This window comes from Parasteatoda tepidariorum, chromosome 7 (assembly GCF_982258835.1).
Source record: "Parasteatoda tepidariorum strain Cologne lab strain chromosome 7, Ptep-v5.0, whole genome shotgun sequence".
Lineage (NCBI taxonomy): Eukaryota > Metazoa > Arthropoda > Arachnida > Araneae > Theridiidae > Parasteatoda > Parasteatoda tepidariorum.
In genome coordinates this window covers 13,880,582-13,897,568 of record NC_141761.1, presented here as the reverse complement: position 1 = coordinate 13,897,568, position 16,987 = coordinate 13,880,582, and the positions used below count along the sequence as shown (strand labels likewise).

The 16,987-nt window shown below is 28.0% G+C and overlaps 1 protein-coding gene across 3 annotated transcripts in view; it reads right to left on the bottom strand.

Annotated features, from left to right (window-relative positions):
• The window catches only part of LOC147806873 (uncharacterized), a 76,307-nt gene extending 60,346 nt beyond the window's left edge, over window positions 1–15,961 (bottom strand). For 2 of the 3 annotated variants that reach the window (XM_087167367.1, XM_087167368.1), the window contains exons 1-2: window positions 15,451–15,961; window positions 14,362–14,465 (exon numbers count right to left, since the gene is read on the bottom strand). In XM_087167367.1, the coding sequence (XP_087023493.1) occupies window positions 14,362–14,465; window positions 15,451–15,517 (171 nt within the window). In that variant the 5' untranslated portion in view covers window positions 15,518–15,961. The remainder of the gene's footprint in view (window positions 1–14,361; window positions 14,466–15,450) is intronic. The other variant, XM_087167369.1, reaches the window with a different exon arrangement.
• Window positions 15,962–16,987: the final 1,026 nt, after the last annotated feature.

The window sequence follows — 16,987 nt, the reverse complement described above, 5'->3', positions numbered from 1 at the left end:
TGATTTGATATTTTATTTTTATTGCAAATTGACAGTTTAAAACAAAACAGCATTCTTCATTATTAGTGGCATTTTCTTATCCTGCAATATCACTTTATCATATTATGTTTATGGTACCTCAACTTTTATAATGAGGATTACATAAAATTATTTCCAGCCAAAACTGTTATTAGGAATTAACTTTACATAGGATTACTAAACAATCTGATGAAAAACATGAACTAATTTTGCTACCAAAAGTTAATTAGAAATTTTAAAAGAAGAAGAAGAAACATTTTAAGTTGCAATGTTAACTCAATAAAATGATTATTAAAATCTAAGTTAGAATTTTATTCTAATCCACATTTATAACAAAAGGTTTGGAACAGATTTTAGACAAAATGCAGAATATATTAATGAAAGAACCAGTATATGAATGAAATATGCTTACCCCCCTTGCCTGTAGCCCCCTCAGACACACCCTTTCTTGTCTCTCTTAAATGCTCTACCATAGTCTAATTCTAGGTGATAAAAGATCAACTTTTTGTTTTAAAAAATTGAACTGAAAAAATTGTTCCCATCAACTATAGTGATGCTGAAAAATTAAATATTTTTAAAAACCTTGTACCAAAATTAAGTACTTTTAATAGCCCTTGTTTCCCAAATTAAAAATTAAGCAGTTTTTAAGGACTTCTAAGGAGTGTGGGGATATTGTAATAAGGAGGTCACCCAAGTCTGCACAACACTTGGGTTATCTGTATATGTAATAAAGAAATTTACAAGTTTTATATTATTTAAAACTTACTGTAGAGGTATTCTTCATCCTCTCCCACACTGTTTCATGATTAATCTCAAGTTGATCATCTTTTTCCAACAAAACAATTTAATTATAGGTGAAGCAGGACTGTGAAGATGAGTCCTACAAGTAATTAATATTACAGGGTTCCCACTCAATCTTTTAAAAAAAATTCAAGGACTTTTCAATGACTTTCAAGGACCTAAAATCAAATTTTTCAAGGACCTATTCGATATTATTGTTATACGCTAAAGTACATGTCAACCAGATTTTACAATTACGTAGAAGCAGAAATTGTATATTTTTAAATCATAATGCTTATTTGACAACAACAAAAAATTATTTATTAAATTTATCAGCTAATAATACAAATGGTTGATAGTTACATTGCTGTTTCAAATTACTTTAAAAAAATTCCAATTGATCAAAAAAAAAAAAAAAAACTCCAATTGACACAGGATACTAGCCAACATTTAAAACTAGCATCAGTGAAACTTTTCATGACAAATGAATTAGAATTAATGAAACTGAATGAATGAGTAATGCATATTACATTAAACAAGCATAGTAAATAATTGATAAAGTTTGTGTAATTGCACGGTTTTTAAAATATAAATACTTTTTTTAATATGTTAGATCAAATTTTAGGTTACAGGGAAATTTATATACTTAGATAAATTATCAAAATATATCTAACATATCTGTTTCAATTTTAATATCAAATTTTCTATGTTCTTACTTAAGAATACAGTGCCCGCCGTTTATTAAAATCACATTCGTTTTATGCTCTTTTGATTTTATTAAGCGGCTGATTTTATTAAGAGGCGATTCAACATTTGAAAAAAAAACACATTTTTACGATATATTCTAAATGCACACACTTTAAAAGCTGAAATAGTGACCACATTAATGCTTTATTTTAACTAATTTAACTATTTTAATAAAGTAAAACCCTACATAAGATTAAATTTACAAAAGTTTTGCAAAAAACCGATCAATGGTTGCTTGAGGTGCAGTATTTAAAGTTAACTTTTCAACATCATTTGAGAGTTTATAGAAGTTTTTATAGTTTTTGATATTCCTCCTCTTTGTTCTAAAGCTTGCCGCAATACATTAAGTGCTTTTCTGACTTCCATTGAAGATGGCACTGATGAGTTTATTTCATCTTCTAAGTCTGATTCCTCCATTTCTTGATGGGAAATAACTTTGCAATTTTTGATGTCTGTAATAATTTCAGAATGAGATTTTTCTCCTGATGTTTGCAGGTTATTGTCAATAGCTACGTAACATGAAAAATTCTCGTCCATTTCATTTTCTTCCTAGCTGATCATTTCTTCGAAACAATTATGAGCCCCATCTCCATTGAAGCTTCACGTTGACTACATTTAGGAAGCTTATCATAGTTTTGCAACACTTCGAATTTATCTTTAAGACTCAAATCCTTCCTTTTCGGCATGCTGATAAAATTTAACACCAAACGAACTTAAAAATGATATGTGCTCTAACTCTAACTATAATTTACTCAAACGGCTTAAATAATATGGAACATGAGCACAGACAGTTTTTGGAAATCTATTCATGTTCTCTGTTAAGATAGATAACAAAAGAAACTTCTCTCCCTTCTATGGTTCATTCAATAAAAAGTAAGATAAGAATTCGATCCCCTGTTGAGTGAGATAGGTTTCTCCAAACTTCATTCAAGCCAAGGAATTAACATTGATAAATTGATTTCTATGAACTCGCCGCTTACCACCCACATTTTTCCTTAACTCTTACACTATGTATATCACAGGAAAGTGCTAACCACACCTGTTTCACATGTTTGTGAGTAACTGTTGCTTTATCTAAAAATATTTTTAAACTTCGAAAAAATAAAATTTTATAAATAAGAACAAAAAAAGCTGGAATATTGCACCTTTGATTTATTATGTAGTCAAAATTTTGATTTTAAAAAACGGCGGCATTGATTTTATTAAAGGATGTTTTCAACATGTATTAATATTGTAACGATTCGGTTTTTGCCGATTTGATTTTATAAAGCGGCTGATTTTATTATCCGGTGATTTTATTAGCGGCGGGCACTGTATCAGTAATGTATTTTGAACATAATAAAATCTATTGTAGAACAATATTTTAAAGATAACTAAGACTTACCAAGCTTTATTTCTTTAAAATATATCCATAAAATGTAAATTTTGTGAATATGCCTAATTTTCACAAATTGCAATTTGTGTTTCGAAAGGTACTTAATATAGGACAGATATGTGTGATTCTAAAATCATTTTGATGAGAATTGTGGATGGTAATTCTCAAATCTCTCTTTTGTGAATCGCAATGCGTGATTTGTAAACTACTAGAATAAGAATCGTGAGGCATGATTAATAAATAATTTTAATGTGAATCATGATGTGATTTATAAAATACCTTAATACAAATCCTGATGAGTAATTTGCAAATCACTTTAAAGTAATATTCGATATGTGATTCATTGATCACTTTCAGTTAAACCACAATTCGTAGAACATTTTATGTGAATTTCTGATCCATAAATCAAGAATCAGTTTAATGTGAATCACAATGTTTATTCATAATCAATGAAACCAGTAGGACTAAACTTTATTTATTAGCAGTAAAAACTGAATGTAAAAATTTGATTGTAAATTATACAAAATTAATTATCCTTCTTACATAAATTAAAAGAACAAATAGGACAACAATATTAACCTGTCGTAATAATGAAGTCAACACATTAAACATGTTTCTAAATCAATTAAACCCTATATATCATTCGCAAAACTATGAATAAGAAACCTAAAATTTGCTAGAAATTTCAGCTTTCAAAACATCAGAGATATGAACAACAATCTGGTCTGAAAAATCTAGGAGAGAAAAGTTTTGCATCTTCTTTAACACCTTTTCACTTCAAGCATTAAAAATTGCATAATTAGAATTTCTATAATTTTCCTTTGAATTTATTTTTTTTCATTACTTTTTTGCAAGAAAAATTAGTAGTATTTTAATTTCTAAAGAATCAAGTACTTTTCAAGTACCATATGGCAGAATTCAAGGACTTTCTGGGGCCCTGATTTTTTTCAACCAAATTCAAGGACTTTCAAGGTTTTTCAAGTACAGTGGGAACCCTGTATTATGATATAAAGATTGATAAGTATAAAAGAGATACAAAAAATCTAAACAAATTAAAACCATGAAAATAATACACAAGCATCAAAACTATGATGGAGCATTATATTTGGTAAAAAGCACATTACAGAAAAATTATACAGAAAAACATTACAAATAGGTATAAAAAAATTTTGAAAACAAATATAACTGAATTAAAAAATAAAATAAAAAGAGCAGTAAAAAAGAAATTTAGGCTGATTTTTCTTAAGTATTTAAGCCCTTTCTCATAGGCTGATTAAAATATTCCACACTATTTGTAACATTTGTTTTTGCAATGTTTTCTGCATTGTACTTTGCATTAAAGATGATTTAATGTAACTGTATACAATTGTGCACTCTAATTGAAACTTGCATACAATTTTCAATTTGTAACATGTATTTTTGATTTTTTGATATTTATACTATTTATAATATTCAAACAAATGTAACAGAATTAAAAAATGTCATCAAGCTCTCTGTTAGCAGTGTTTAAACCCCTCTCTAAAAAGTATTTAAGAGAAATTTTAAAATATATTTTAAATGTTTCTTTGAATATCAGTTTAAGAATCTACCAGTTATTTAAAATTCAACTAAAATTTACTGCAAACATAGAAAATAAGAAGCTTTTGATAAATGTGAAACTTTACAGCTTGTTGTTAATATATATATATATATATATGTGAAGAGAAAAAGGAATAGCAAATCTTAAAACATTATTAGAGGTCAATGCATTAAGGATCTTATTTTAAGAATCTTGTGAAAATTATATATATCAAAAACTATGGTTCTATATTCATCAAAATACTATATGATTTTTTTAATAACCATATTAAGAAAAATATATGACCATATTAAGAAAAATGCATGTGACCATATCAAGAGAAATACATGAACTTTTAAATTAAGAAATAACAAGTTAATAACCACTTCAAAACCTGAAAGATAAATAAAAGTCTTCAAAAGACACAATAGCAATTGAAACTTCTAAGTTAACTCTTGTTAAATTTTAGATACAAGTTAGAAAAATATTCCACCTGATAGAAATATTTATTATAAACAAATCATTGTGAAATAATGGAAATGTACAAGAATTAAATAAGTTTACTTGAAGTATAAAATGAAAATTTTCAAAGTAATGCAAACAGCAGTATTGAATTGTTTATCCACATACACAAAAGGAATACTTAGAAAATAAAACGGACAAAATCTAAAAATGTTTAAATTAGACAGCACAAAAAATATCCTTATAATAAATACCATTCTTGAATTTGCAAAAAAAAACTATATAATTGCTCAAAAATATCTTTCTGAGACAAACTAAAAAGCGTAGTAGAGTTTTAAAGCAGTCTTATCGATATGTTATCAGTTCATAATATACTGAACAAAATTAATTTAATTCTATTCAAAGAGGATTAAACATTTTAGAGAATGCTTGCAATTTCAATTGCGATTTTTGGTGTAACCCAGAAAAGTAAGCTTATGCCCAAATATTGTTGTTCAGTTCTCACAAGCGATTGCATGCGCACAAGTTTGTATCTAACAAGGGTGGAACACATCTAGAAAATTCCTATTAAAACAAAATTAAGCTTAAATTAAGGAGCATGTGGTTAAGATAGGGCACAAATTAAACGTGTGATAATATTTAAGAATAGCCAAGACAAGTTATTGGTCGAAAATGTCATCACAGTTTGTGGGGAGGGAGATGGTAAGTATTGCATGAGGCAATTTTGAAAAATTGCTGAAAACTTTTTCTTAAAATAAGTTTTTTTATTTATTTTTATTTAATCATTTATAATTGATTTCTTATTAGTTTCAAGAAATATAACTTCATTATTTTCAAATGCGTATTTTAGTTTATTTTAAAACTAAGTTAATATTGGTTTAGTTGAATTTTTTTTTCTTTCGTGGTGTAACAGTAAGGCTGTTCACCTTCTACCTGTGAGGTCAGGAGTTCAATTCAAATTTCTTTATCTAAAAAGGTTAATAACTATTTAATAAGTTTTATTCAAGTTAAAAATTATAATTTTTTAATCAAAATTAATTTGTTAAAAAAATTAAATTTTTAAGACAAAAATTTATAAATGTTTTATTTTTCTTATTTTTTAATCAAAATATTTGAATTAATTTTTAACTAATTATAACATTTCAATGCGAATTTTAAATTACAAAATTTCTTAACTTAAATTTGTAATTTAAAAAAATAACAACAAAATTTTAACTTGAATTACACATTTACTGCATCATTACTACATCATTAATTAATCCATATATTTTAATAAGATAAAATTAAACAGGTACTGATATTTTTTGTTTTTAAAATAATTTATAAATTGCATAAAACATGTTAAATAGTTCATTTTTAGAAAAGAAAGTTAAAGATAATAAATATTCTATCAAAATCCGAACCTCTCAACAGAAAATGGAAAGTCTAAATGCTGCACCACAACTGCAGGTGAGTTTCAAAGTTTTTCTGAATTTAAAGGTAAATGAACTGAAACTTTAAAGGGTAATATTTTACCCTTGGGGCATCTCCTTGTAAAACATGCACAATCTACAGGGGTAGCAGCAAAGTTTTTTAAAATTTTAGGGTAATTTTAGGAACTTTTTTCAAAAAATTTTAGGGGTAATATATGATTTTGCTAGGATAAAAACAGATCACACGGTAGCTTATTAGTTGTATACAATAGTTGTTTAACATAAAGTTAATATCTTTTATTAGAATTTTATCCTTAAATTAAATTAGTACTGAAAAGAAAGTAAAAACCAGAGGGTGATGCAATATCCTGACACATGGAAAAAGGTTTGAAATTTGTTTAATTTTGCTGATATGGGAGGTGTTTGAAATTGCCAAAAATATGCTTATATAATATTTGAATGACTTCTAATTTAAAGTAATGATAATGCGATAATGGTAGGGACAACCATTAATAATTTGCCCAAATAATGTAACAGTAAAAGGATCAAATGAACATCAAAATGGATTTTTAAAAAATTGGTCGAAATTATTAAATAATGTTGAGCTTTACCAAGAAGATATAAACTTGGAAAAACAGTTATCAATTGCTTACATTCACTCTTTGGAAATAACAGTAAAAGGATAAATAGAATGGAAATAATCAAGGTTCAGCTGTTAGAACACTATTAGAAACTTCACAAGTTTGAAAAAAGGTAATTTAAAACTTTTCTTTTAAAATTAATACAACAATGATACTTTTAACAATATTAATGATAGAGCATACCTAATAATTCAAAGATACATAAGTGTTGGAAGAGCTTGAGAATTCTCCTTAAGACACACTAAACAACATTTTTTATATTATTGATCGGAAAAAACAAAATCTTATCTCCAATAATTATAATTTTTCAAGGGGATTGAAAAACATTCTAAAAATGCAACATTTAGTTATTTTGTTATAAGAAATTCATTAACAGTATATTTTAATACCAGTGTTCTCCTTAACCCTTTTGTGAAGGGCAACCCTTTCAGCTTGCCCTTTGACCCCAATAAATGCTCTTTGCCCTTTTTATAAAAATAAGACACTCTCTTTTAAAAATATTGTCTTTTTATTCAGATTCAATTTTGAAAAAAATTAATTCATTGCTTAAATAACAATTACACATTGGTAAAATTATGTGTTTATAGGTTAAATTCAGATTACTTTTACAAACATTTACTTTGTTTGGACTATTCTCAACTGGTTAACATTCTATAATAGAAGTATCTTTTTAGGGGGAGGTCGGGGAGGAGCATATTAATAATTTTTTTAAGTAATTTTAAAACTAATTTCTAAATATTTTTTTTTTCAAAAAATGCACATTTTAAAGTTTATTTTCTTATAATTTTTAGTTAAAATTATTAAAAAACGCTATCAAGCTGTTTATCAATTAATCATTTTTTGTTAGTTTACTTTTAATTGAAAAAAAATATGCACAGAGTTTGTTTGTTAGCATACCTTTAATTATTTTCATTAACAACAATCTCTTCTCAGATTTTGATAATGAGAGAGAATTACCTTTGAAATATACTTATAAGATAGTAAGAGACAATTTATGATAGTATGAGGTAATTTAAAAATTGTCGTGGATAAAATTCACTTATAACATAATATTACCAATTTTAATTTTTAATGTGAGTTCCTTTCAAAACTCAAAAAGCTTTTTTCAGAGAGGAAGCGCCCAACCCTATTTTATTCGTAGGGAGAACTCTGTAATACAATATATTTCCTATTTATATAGACACGAGTCAGAAGTGATTCTTTTTTTTTAAAAATCTCATTTGTTTCAAATTCATATTAATAAACAAAATTCAAATGAATAAGTCACTATATAAGTCAAAGTAAACTAACTAAAAGGATTTGTTATTAAATAAGAAATTTATTTAATTTAAGAAGGATTTTGTTGAGAAGAATAAAAAGAAATATATAAAAATATAGAAGACAAAAAATCTAAATTTTGAGGTTTTTTAGAAACTTTATAATTTTATAATAGCTATATAATAGATCATTATAATGACTTTTTCAATTTCGTATTTGCGTATTTTGCTTTTAAAATATTTGTACAAATATTTTAAGACACAAATCTGTTGCAATGCCGATAATAAGAATTAGTATTAGACCCTGCTATTTTGTTATCCAAATAAAACTTATTCTTTTAAATTCTGTAGGAGAAAATACATTTTTCAGAAAATCAATAATAAAATTAGGTTCTTCAAAACATTTTTAGAAGCTTAAACTGCTGAACAAAGTTTAATGGGAATTATTGAGAATTTTAGAATAATCAATTATTTTTAAAATCTATATTCTACCAAAAAAGGTATTGCAGATTTTTATTTTGCAGTATACTTTCATCTGATTAAGCAAAGAGAAAATAGCATGGGTAAAACTAATAACATTAATTTACTTTTTTAGTTTACATGACACATAAACCTTGCTCTAACTTTCTATTTTTATCATTTTAAAGATAAATTTGTGATTGTTCTCATTAAACTAAAGAATAATTAGGTCATTGAATGAGCCTAAAAGCTAAACTTTTAGGCACATTCAATCACCTAATTCCTCTTCTTTCCTCTAAAAAAAGTTCCTCTGCTTAAAACTTTTTAGGACAAATTTGTTGCATGAAAAAATTTTAAAAAACAGTTCAAAATAATAAGGTATAAAATTTTTAACTTTTCAGTGTTTTATGCAAACTTTATTACAATTATTTATTTTTATAAACAAAAAAAAATTTCAAACTTAAAATAGTTTTTTATATAATATGTATCGTCACTGAGAAGGAAGATAAATAAGAAAATTTGATAAAGACTACAAAAATTGCAGCAATTACAAGTTTACATATTTTATAGTCATTACTTTATATTTATTAAGAGTTTTATCAATTCAAATTTAGCCAAACACTGCATGGGTATAGATGTGGTCAGATAAATACCCAGTAAGTATGGTATTTATAAATGGGTATTTACCTCTGCCTTGGGGGTAGTACCCTAAATCAAGGCTTTTATAACTTTTCGTCACTTTTAAAATATATAACCATCATTTGCCTTGCTTATAGTTCTGGCGCTAAAATTGAGCGCTTTTCAAGAAAAAATCATTTTTTTCGAAGACAATGGCATTAACTGGATAAAATAGAAGAAATTTATATGCATCAGGGATGAGTTTAAAATTTCTTAACTGTGTTCATTTCTATTAATTCTATAAATTTAATATTTATATTAAATGACTAAACTAAAACTGGAAATTTCTTTTGTAAGTTTTTGTAAAAAAAAAAAAAAAAAAAACAATATAACTATTTTATTTAAAATAAATGCTTTTTTTAATGTAATTTTAAAATCAGTTGATATTTTAATGAAATTTAAAAAAAAAATATCATTTTTTCAAAAAATATTAAAGTGAACAACTTAATTTTTATATTAGTGAATTATTTTGTCAAGTATGAGGAAAACAAATCTTTAAAATACAAGATAATTTAGACAATTAAACAAGAGGTTGACAAATTTGACTGAGTTAAATTTATTAAGATCTTGTATTTAATTTTCAGTTTTATGTGAAATATTGATTATTAATATTGCTCTGAGTTTTTAATTAAATTTACAACATTAAATTTTAATTAAATATGTCTTTAAATTAAACTCTTTTGTGATTTGTAATAAAAATACACATTGTAATGGACAATATTAAAAATTGAATGAGTTTTTAAAGATAAGTTTTTCTTCAATGTTTGTTTATAGAATTATGGAAGTCAGGGATGGACAAGGAATATTTTGGAGGGTGGTGGATGCACTTTTTAAGTGGTGTTATGTGACATATATTTATATCAGTATGTAAATATATGTATGTTGAGTTTTCCTTAAGCGTTCCTTTATATTTTAAAAATATATTTCTGAGCTGAGAAACATTGGGAATTATGAATCAAACTATGAACTTCAGGATGATTAAACCATAGTCACTCTCAAATAAAAACTAAAATACAATGATTCCAATAATTTATGAAGGAATTTTTTTTCTTAGTTAAGAACTAATTAACTTCAAACAATGTCAGTAGAACTTAATTGTACCTTAAATATATACAGTCGGACTTCTATTTAACGAACTTCCATTTTACGAATTTCTCTATTTTGCGAATTTTTTCGTGGAACCAAGAACATTTTGGAAATTTCTTCGTTAAATAACTTCTAAATAGCGAAGTGAATTTTCTATTTAACGAATTTTTTGTTTGAGATCTACTTTCCCCATTTTCCAAAATATTTGAGAAAATTATTAACTTGTTAACGCATTTCATGGGGGAAATGACCTTGAACTGATTTTCGCATCCCCTTAATTTTTAGAGAAAGAAGTAAAATTCCTTTCCCTTTTTGTTTGCATTTCATACAGGAAATGCAACGTCACTAGAAAAGGGGGGAAAGGGTCAAATTCCTTGAATAGGAAATGAGCAGAGAAGCTAAAATGAATGGGTCATCATAGTGTGTGGTCCCTTATTGACATGTCCTATTATCCCCACCCCCACTGTTCACTTCCTTTCTAGAAAAAGTTTCAATGTTCACTCAGTAGAGCTCCGTTCTCGAAATCACCTCCTGTTTTTAGATTGCTGATCAGAGTGCTGCTTGTTGCTTTTCTTGCGGCTGCAAAATGTCGAAGCGAAAGTGCCTGACTGTTAAAGAAAAAAATTTAATTGTTCAAGAAGTGGATAGAGGTGTAAAAAAAAAAGATATTGCATCAAAATTTGGTATTCCTTCAAGCAGCTTATCAACGATAATAAGAAACCGTGATAAGATTGAAAACAATGATTTACCAAATCCTTGTTCAAAACGTTTGAAAACATGTGTCTATGAAGATGTGAATGAGGCAGTTTTGAAGTGGATACACGCAATGCGAGATAAAAACGTGCCGATCTCTGGACCTTTAATAACCGAGAAAGCAATGCAATTTGCAAAGGCATTTGGACACGATGAATTTCGAGGAAGTAGTGGATGGATTGACAAGTTTAAAAGAAAACAAGGAATTGTAGAAAAAGTTATGTCTGGTGAAAGTAATGACGTCAGTAATAAGGACTGTGAAAGTTGGATTGCAGAGACTCTTAATAAAATTTTAAAAGATTATAAGCCAGAAAACATTTTTAATGCTGATGAGACGGCTTTATTTTTTCAATGTTTGCCTCAAAAGACCCTAACATTCAAAAATGAAAAATGCTTTGGAGGAAAACACAGCAAAGCAAGAATAACTATCATGCTAGGGGCAAATATGACTGGCAATCAAAAACTAAAACCCTTAATTATAGGGAAAAGCAAAACTCCAAGATGTTTTAAGGGCACAAAATCTTTGGAGGTTGATTATGAATTCAACAAAAAATCATGGATGACGGCAGACATTTGTGAAAAATGGATTCAAAAGTTGGACAAACTTATGATTGCAGAGCATCGCAAAATTGCTCTAATTTTCGACAATTGCCCTGCCCACCCGAAGGATATCAGCAAAAAACTGAAAAACATTAGTTTTTTACTTGCCTCCAAACACTACATCGAAACTACAACCAATGGATTAAGGGGTGATTCAAAACTTTAAACTGCACTACCGCAAAAGAATGGTACGAAAAGTTATTGCTGCGCTTGAAAATAAGCAATCAATGCCAAAGATCAATTTGCGAGAAAGCGTAACAGAAATTTCCAAAGCATGGAACTCTGATGTTACAGATCGCACCATTCGTAACAGTTTTGCTAAAGCTGGATTCTTTGTCAACGCTGAGAATTTGGAAAGTGAGGACGAGGATGATATTCCTTTAGAGGAACTTAAAAAAATGTGGGTACAGCTAAGAGAGAACCACGAAATTAATGATGATGTACGGATAAATGATTTTCTTTCTTTTGATTCTGAAGCAGAAACCACCGAAACATTAACTGAATCAGATATTTTGGACTTTGTGAAAAATAAAAACAATACAGCTATAAATTGTGAGGAAGACGAAGAAGATGAAGACGGAAATGATGAAGAAATTAGCAAACCTTCATATGATGAAATATTAAAATAATTTGAAACAATTCGACGTGGATTGCAGTTTGAGGAGAATACGCCTGAAGGAATTTTTGGTGCATTACAAAAATGCGAGACCTATTATGAGAAAAAACACTTTTACAAACAAAAAACTCAGACAAAATTAACAGACTTTATCAATAGTAATTAAAATTAAGAATGCATGTGAAAATGTATGTTTAAAATTACATTTATAATAAATGAAGCAATAATTTTAATATATAAAAATTTAGCATTTTTATTCAGGGGAAAATATATGTAGCATGATAGTATAACACACTGGATAATGTTTTGTTCTATTGTTACTTTCATTGCAGATTTCTTTTATGGGTAAGATTTATAAATTAATTAATTGATAATAATTTACAAGATAAAGGTGTATCAATTGCAATTTTAATTATTTCTAGTATCCGTGAATTTAAAACCTATTCCACGTTGTGGAAGTATTTCAAAAGATGATTTTCTATTTAACGAATTTTCCACATAACGAACTTTTTTTCGGGATTTAGCGATTTCGTTAAATAGAGGTCCGACTGTATATAATTTTTTAACACCCAAAAGAACATGATAAAAGAATTTTCAATAAAATTCATAAATACCCAGGCACTTATGAATTTTAAGTATTCACCTGGGTAAATACCCAGGGTATTTGTCGAAATACAAAATCTAAAAGCATGGGATAGTAAAAAAGAAGAAAAAGAAAAAATAATTGAATGAAAAAAAGGATTGAAAAAATACACATAAAAAAAAAGTTAAGACTGTTATATCTGCGGCAAATTTAGTAACTAACTATACATTTTAATTGTTGTGTTATAGAAGAAAATATAATATCTAAATAATGTAGGAAAATATAACTTATAAGCAACTAATTTTGAAAGTCCAGTTCCTCAGAAAAAATTTTCAAAAGAAAAAATTTAAAAAAAATCGCTTAAAATAAAAATTTTAATGCAAAACTACAACTCTTCTCCAACAATGAAGCAGTAGATGAAGAGGTAGAGGTGGGGTGTTAATGAAAGCTCATAGCTGATAAGGAAATTCCAGTCATTCTTATCAGCTCTGTATGGATAACAAAGAATATAAAGGGAAATCCCCTCCTCCTGAAGGGGAATCACACAACTCTTTTGCAACAATGAAGCAGTAGATGAAGAGGTAGAGGTAGGGAATGAATGAATGCTCATAGCTGATAAGGAAATTCCAGTCATTCTTATCAGTTCTGTATAGATAACAAAGAATATAAAAGGGAATCCCCCTCCTCCTGAAGGGGAATCCCCTCAGAAGGAGGAATTCTTCCATCTCCTTGTTTTCCCCCCTTGTGAAAAAGGAAAACTGGTTCTTTCTTAACCATGAAGCTTAGGAGGCGGGGACAAGTTCTTTCATCCCCCAACAAAAAAAGGATTAGTATCAGCTGGTACAGTCTAGTCTAGAAGTATCTGTTTCGGTTATAAGTTTAAATTCAGCTCGCGTTTTAAGCCTATATTTTTAGTTTTAATTGCTAATATTACGTTATCTAAACGATCGATTGCGGGGGGAAAATGACGAAAGTTTGATTTTTAATGTCTTTTATTTATTATTTAAAGAGTATATTTATGTTAAAATTGACGTCGGAGGTCTACACACGCGTGATTAATCGTGAAATCATCCTGGCGAATTCGAAACTTCGATAATTCTATCAATTCAAGTAAGGTATCTAAAATCCGAAAATTTCGGAAATCCGGACCTTCCAAACCCCCCAGCAGTCCGGATTTTCGAGGTTGCACTGCAGTTAAGATGAGGTTCGATTTATTGAGATTGCAACTATAAATGAGGGTCAGGTAAATATCCAGTGGGTAGGGTATTTACTCTTGCAATGGGTAAGTACACCAAAATGAATGTAAAAATTAAATTTATTGTTAATTACTGACTAACCATTATATCAGCTGATAGCTTCTTGTTTTTGACAAGCAAGGATACCACCATCAATTTTTTCATGCTTACAATCTTCCAAAAAGGATGTCCAACATTTTCATCTTCTAGATAAGAAAGAAAAAATATTTTCAATTGAATGCATGAATAAGCATAATTATAAACATGAAAATAAAAAAAAAATCTGATTTTCATCATCTAGATAGGAAGGAAAAATATATTTTAAATTAAGTGTATAAATAAACATAGTTATCAACATGAAAAGAAAAACAATATTAGGATTTTACAAAAATGTAAATTTCGCAACAACTCTCGAACCATATAGATATTTTATCATGCGCTTCAAAATTTTATAATTACGCTCACTTTAAAATCAACTTATAGAATGTACCAATTGAATTAAGGGAATTATTTTAAACTAATTACTTCAACAACAAAAAATTTTTTTAGTGATAAAATTAAAAACTTTTTATATTTTGGGTGTCCTAAAAGTAAAGTAAATATTCTTAAATAATGCTCTTTTTTATGATGTGAGCCCTTTTTTAGGGGCTCTTTCAAGCTTCTTGTGCCCTGCCCTTTTTAAGGTCTAGAATGAACATTTTCTTAGTATCTTAATATAAAAGTTACAGAACAATGAAATATAGATTATCTTTCAATTAAAAATAGCAATTGGAATTCTGAGAAATAATAATGTTTAAAAACATCAGAACATTTCAGATTAACAAAGCTAAGTATTACAGAATACACACAAATTTATTCAGAAAAAAAATAAACAAATGAGCTAGTTCCTTGAATGTTTAGCACTGTCTTAAACTAGCAAATGAATTATTTGAGTTTTGTTATCTTTCTGGATTGAGTAAATTTCTTGTTTACATCGTTACAGAATATAATACATATTTATCACACCCTTGGCCACCAGAATTAAGGTATTATATTATTGTATATTATTGTTTGCCAAGATCACACTAAATAGGTTTACACCATTTATAATATCCTACACAATTCGGTAATTTACCCCCAAATAAAACTTCAAAATAAAAGGGAGCAGTTATAATAAATTTAAACTAAAACTAGTTTAAAAATACTATCGACCTAAATAAAGAAAAAATCGAAATACTATTTCGATCTGATGATATCCATATACGCCCCATCCCAGCATATACTTTTATTTCTGGATGTATTTCCTGGATAACCTGGGTCTTGGCAAATTTAGTTGGCTTCACAGGTCAGATTACGAATATATCCCTGCATAATTTATACTGCTACTTGAAACAACCGAAATGATAAAATATAAAATAGCACTTTTACTTAAAAACTAATTTTGCTGGGCTTAAATGACATGTTTACATAATTTCACGAACATTCACATAAATTAAATTCATTAGCGCATTAAAAATTCATGATCAACAATGCAGTCACAAGAAACATCCAGCAGGACAAGCACAAGAACTTTAACACGGGTCAACATCAGCAGAGCTATTACAATTTAGTTAAGTTTCAAAAACCTTTTTTAATTTTAGTCAAATTTTTGATTTAAAAATACTCTTTTGGTAATTATATCAACCAATGCTAAAAGCAAATTCAAATGCTGCAAATAAAAAAAAAAAATTGTTGGCTTTGAACTAATTTCGAAAGATTGTGTGAAAGTATTTTCACGCTCTTAGCTTACTTGTTTTCTATGACGGTTTTAGATTTTTTGGGTGTAGTCGCATTTACGTCGTAGTAGAGCTGCACAATAGGCTATTGGTGACGGTCTGGGAAACATCCCTGAGGATGATCCGAAGACACGAAATCACAATTTTGATCCTCTGCAGACGAGATGGCACCCAGTGGCCCCCATCTCCCCACAAAAAAATTGCTAACTTCCCAGTTCCATGTTAGCTTCTTCGAAATAGTGCTACTTTGCTTACTCATATTATGACAATGCTTCTTTTATTTATGTACTTAAAAAAAAAAAAATTCTCTCGTCTAAATTCCTCCCCAAACTATTTGTTTTCTTTAATAAAAAATAATCAAAATTTATCTGCTTATTAGCTATTATTCGCTATTTCAGAAAGGAAAAATAGTTATTTCTATATACAGAACACTTGATTCACGTTAAATTGTCGAAAAGTGCATTAAAAAACATAATATAAAATAAATAAAAAAAACTTAAAGACGACATTGTGCAGGGTTTCGAACCCAGGACTTCCGGGACTACGTATCAACCTTGCCCACAGCGCTACCAACTGCGTCACGCTTCACATATCTGCCCCGCGTATATTCAGCTAAAAGCACCTATTCCATGTTAGTTAACAAAACATATTTTGGATCATTATGGGATCACTAATTAGTTTATAAAAAATTCCTTTCGTACAATTGTTTGTTACATTAGACTCTAATTTCAGGCCGAGTTTGAAATTTATAGGTTAATATTATAAGGAGTAACGGGGTGTGATGTGTGCGTGCCTCCTGATAAGACTTTTGTCTTTTTTCAGCCATTATTCGCTCTTTAACAAAGAAAAATAATTCTTTTCATATATAAAACACTTTATTCTCTTAAAAATATTGAGAAAGAAATTAAAAAAAATAACATTAAATAAAATAAATAACTAAATAAAAAATAATCAAAATTTATCTGTTTATTAGC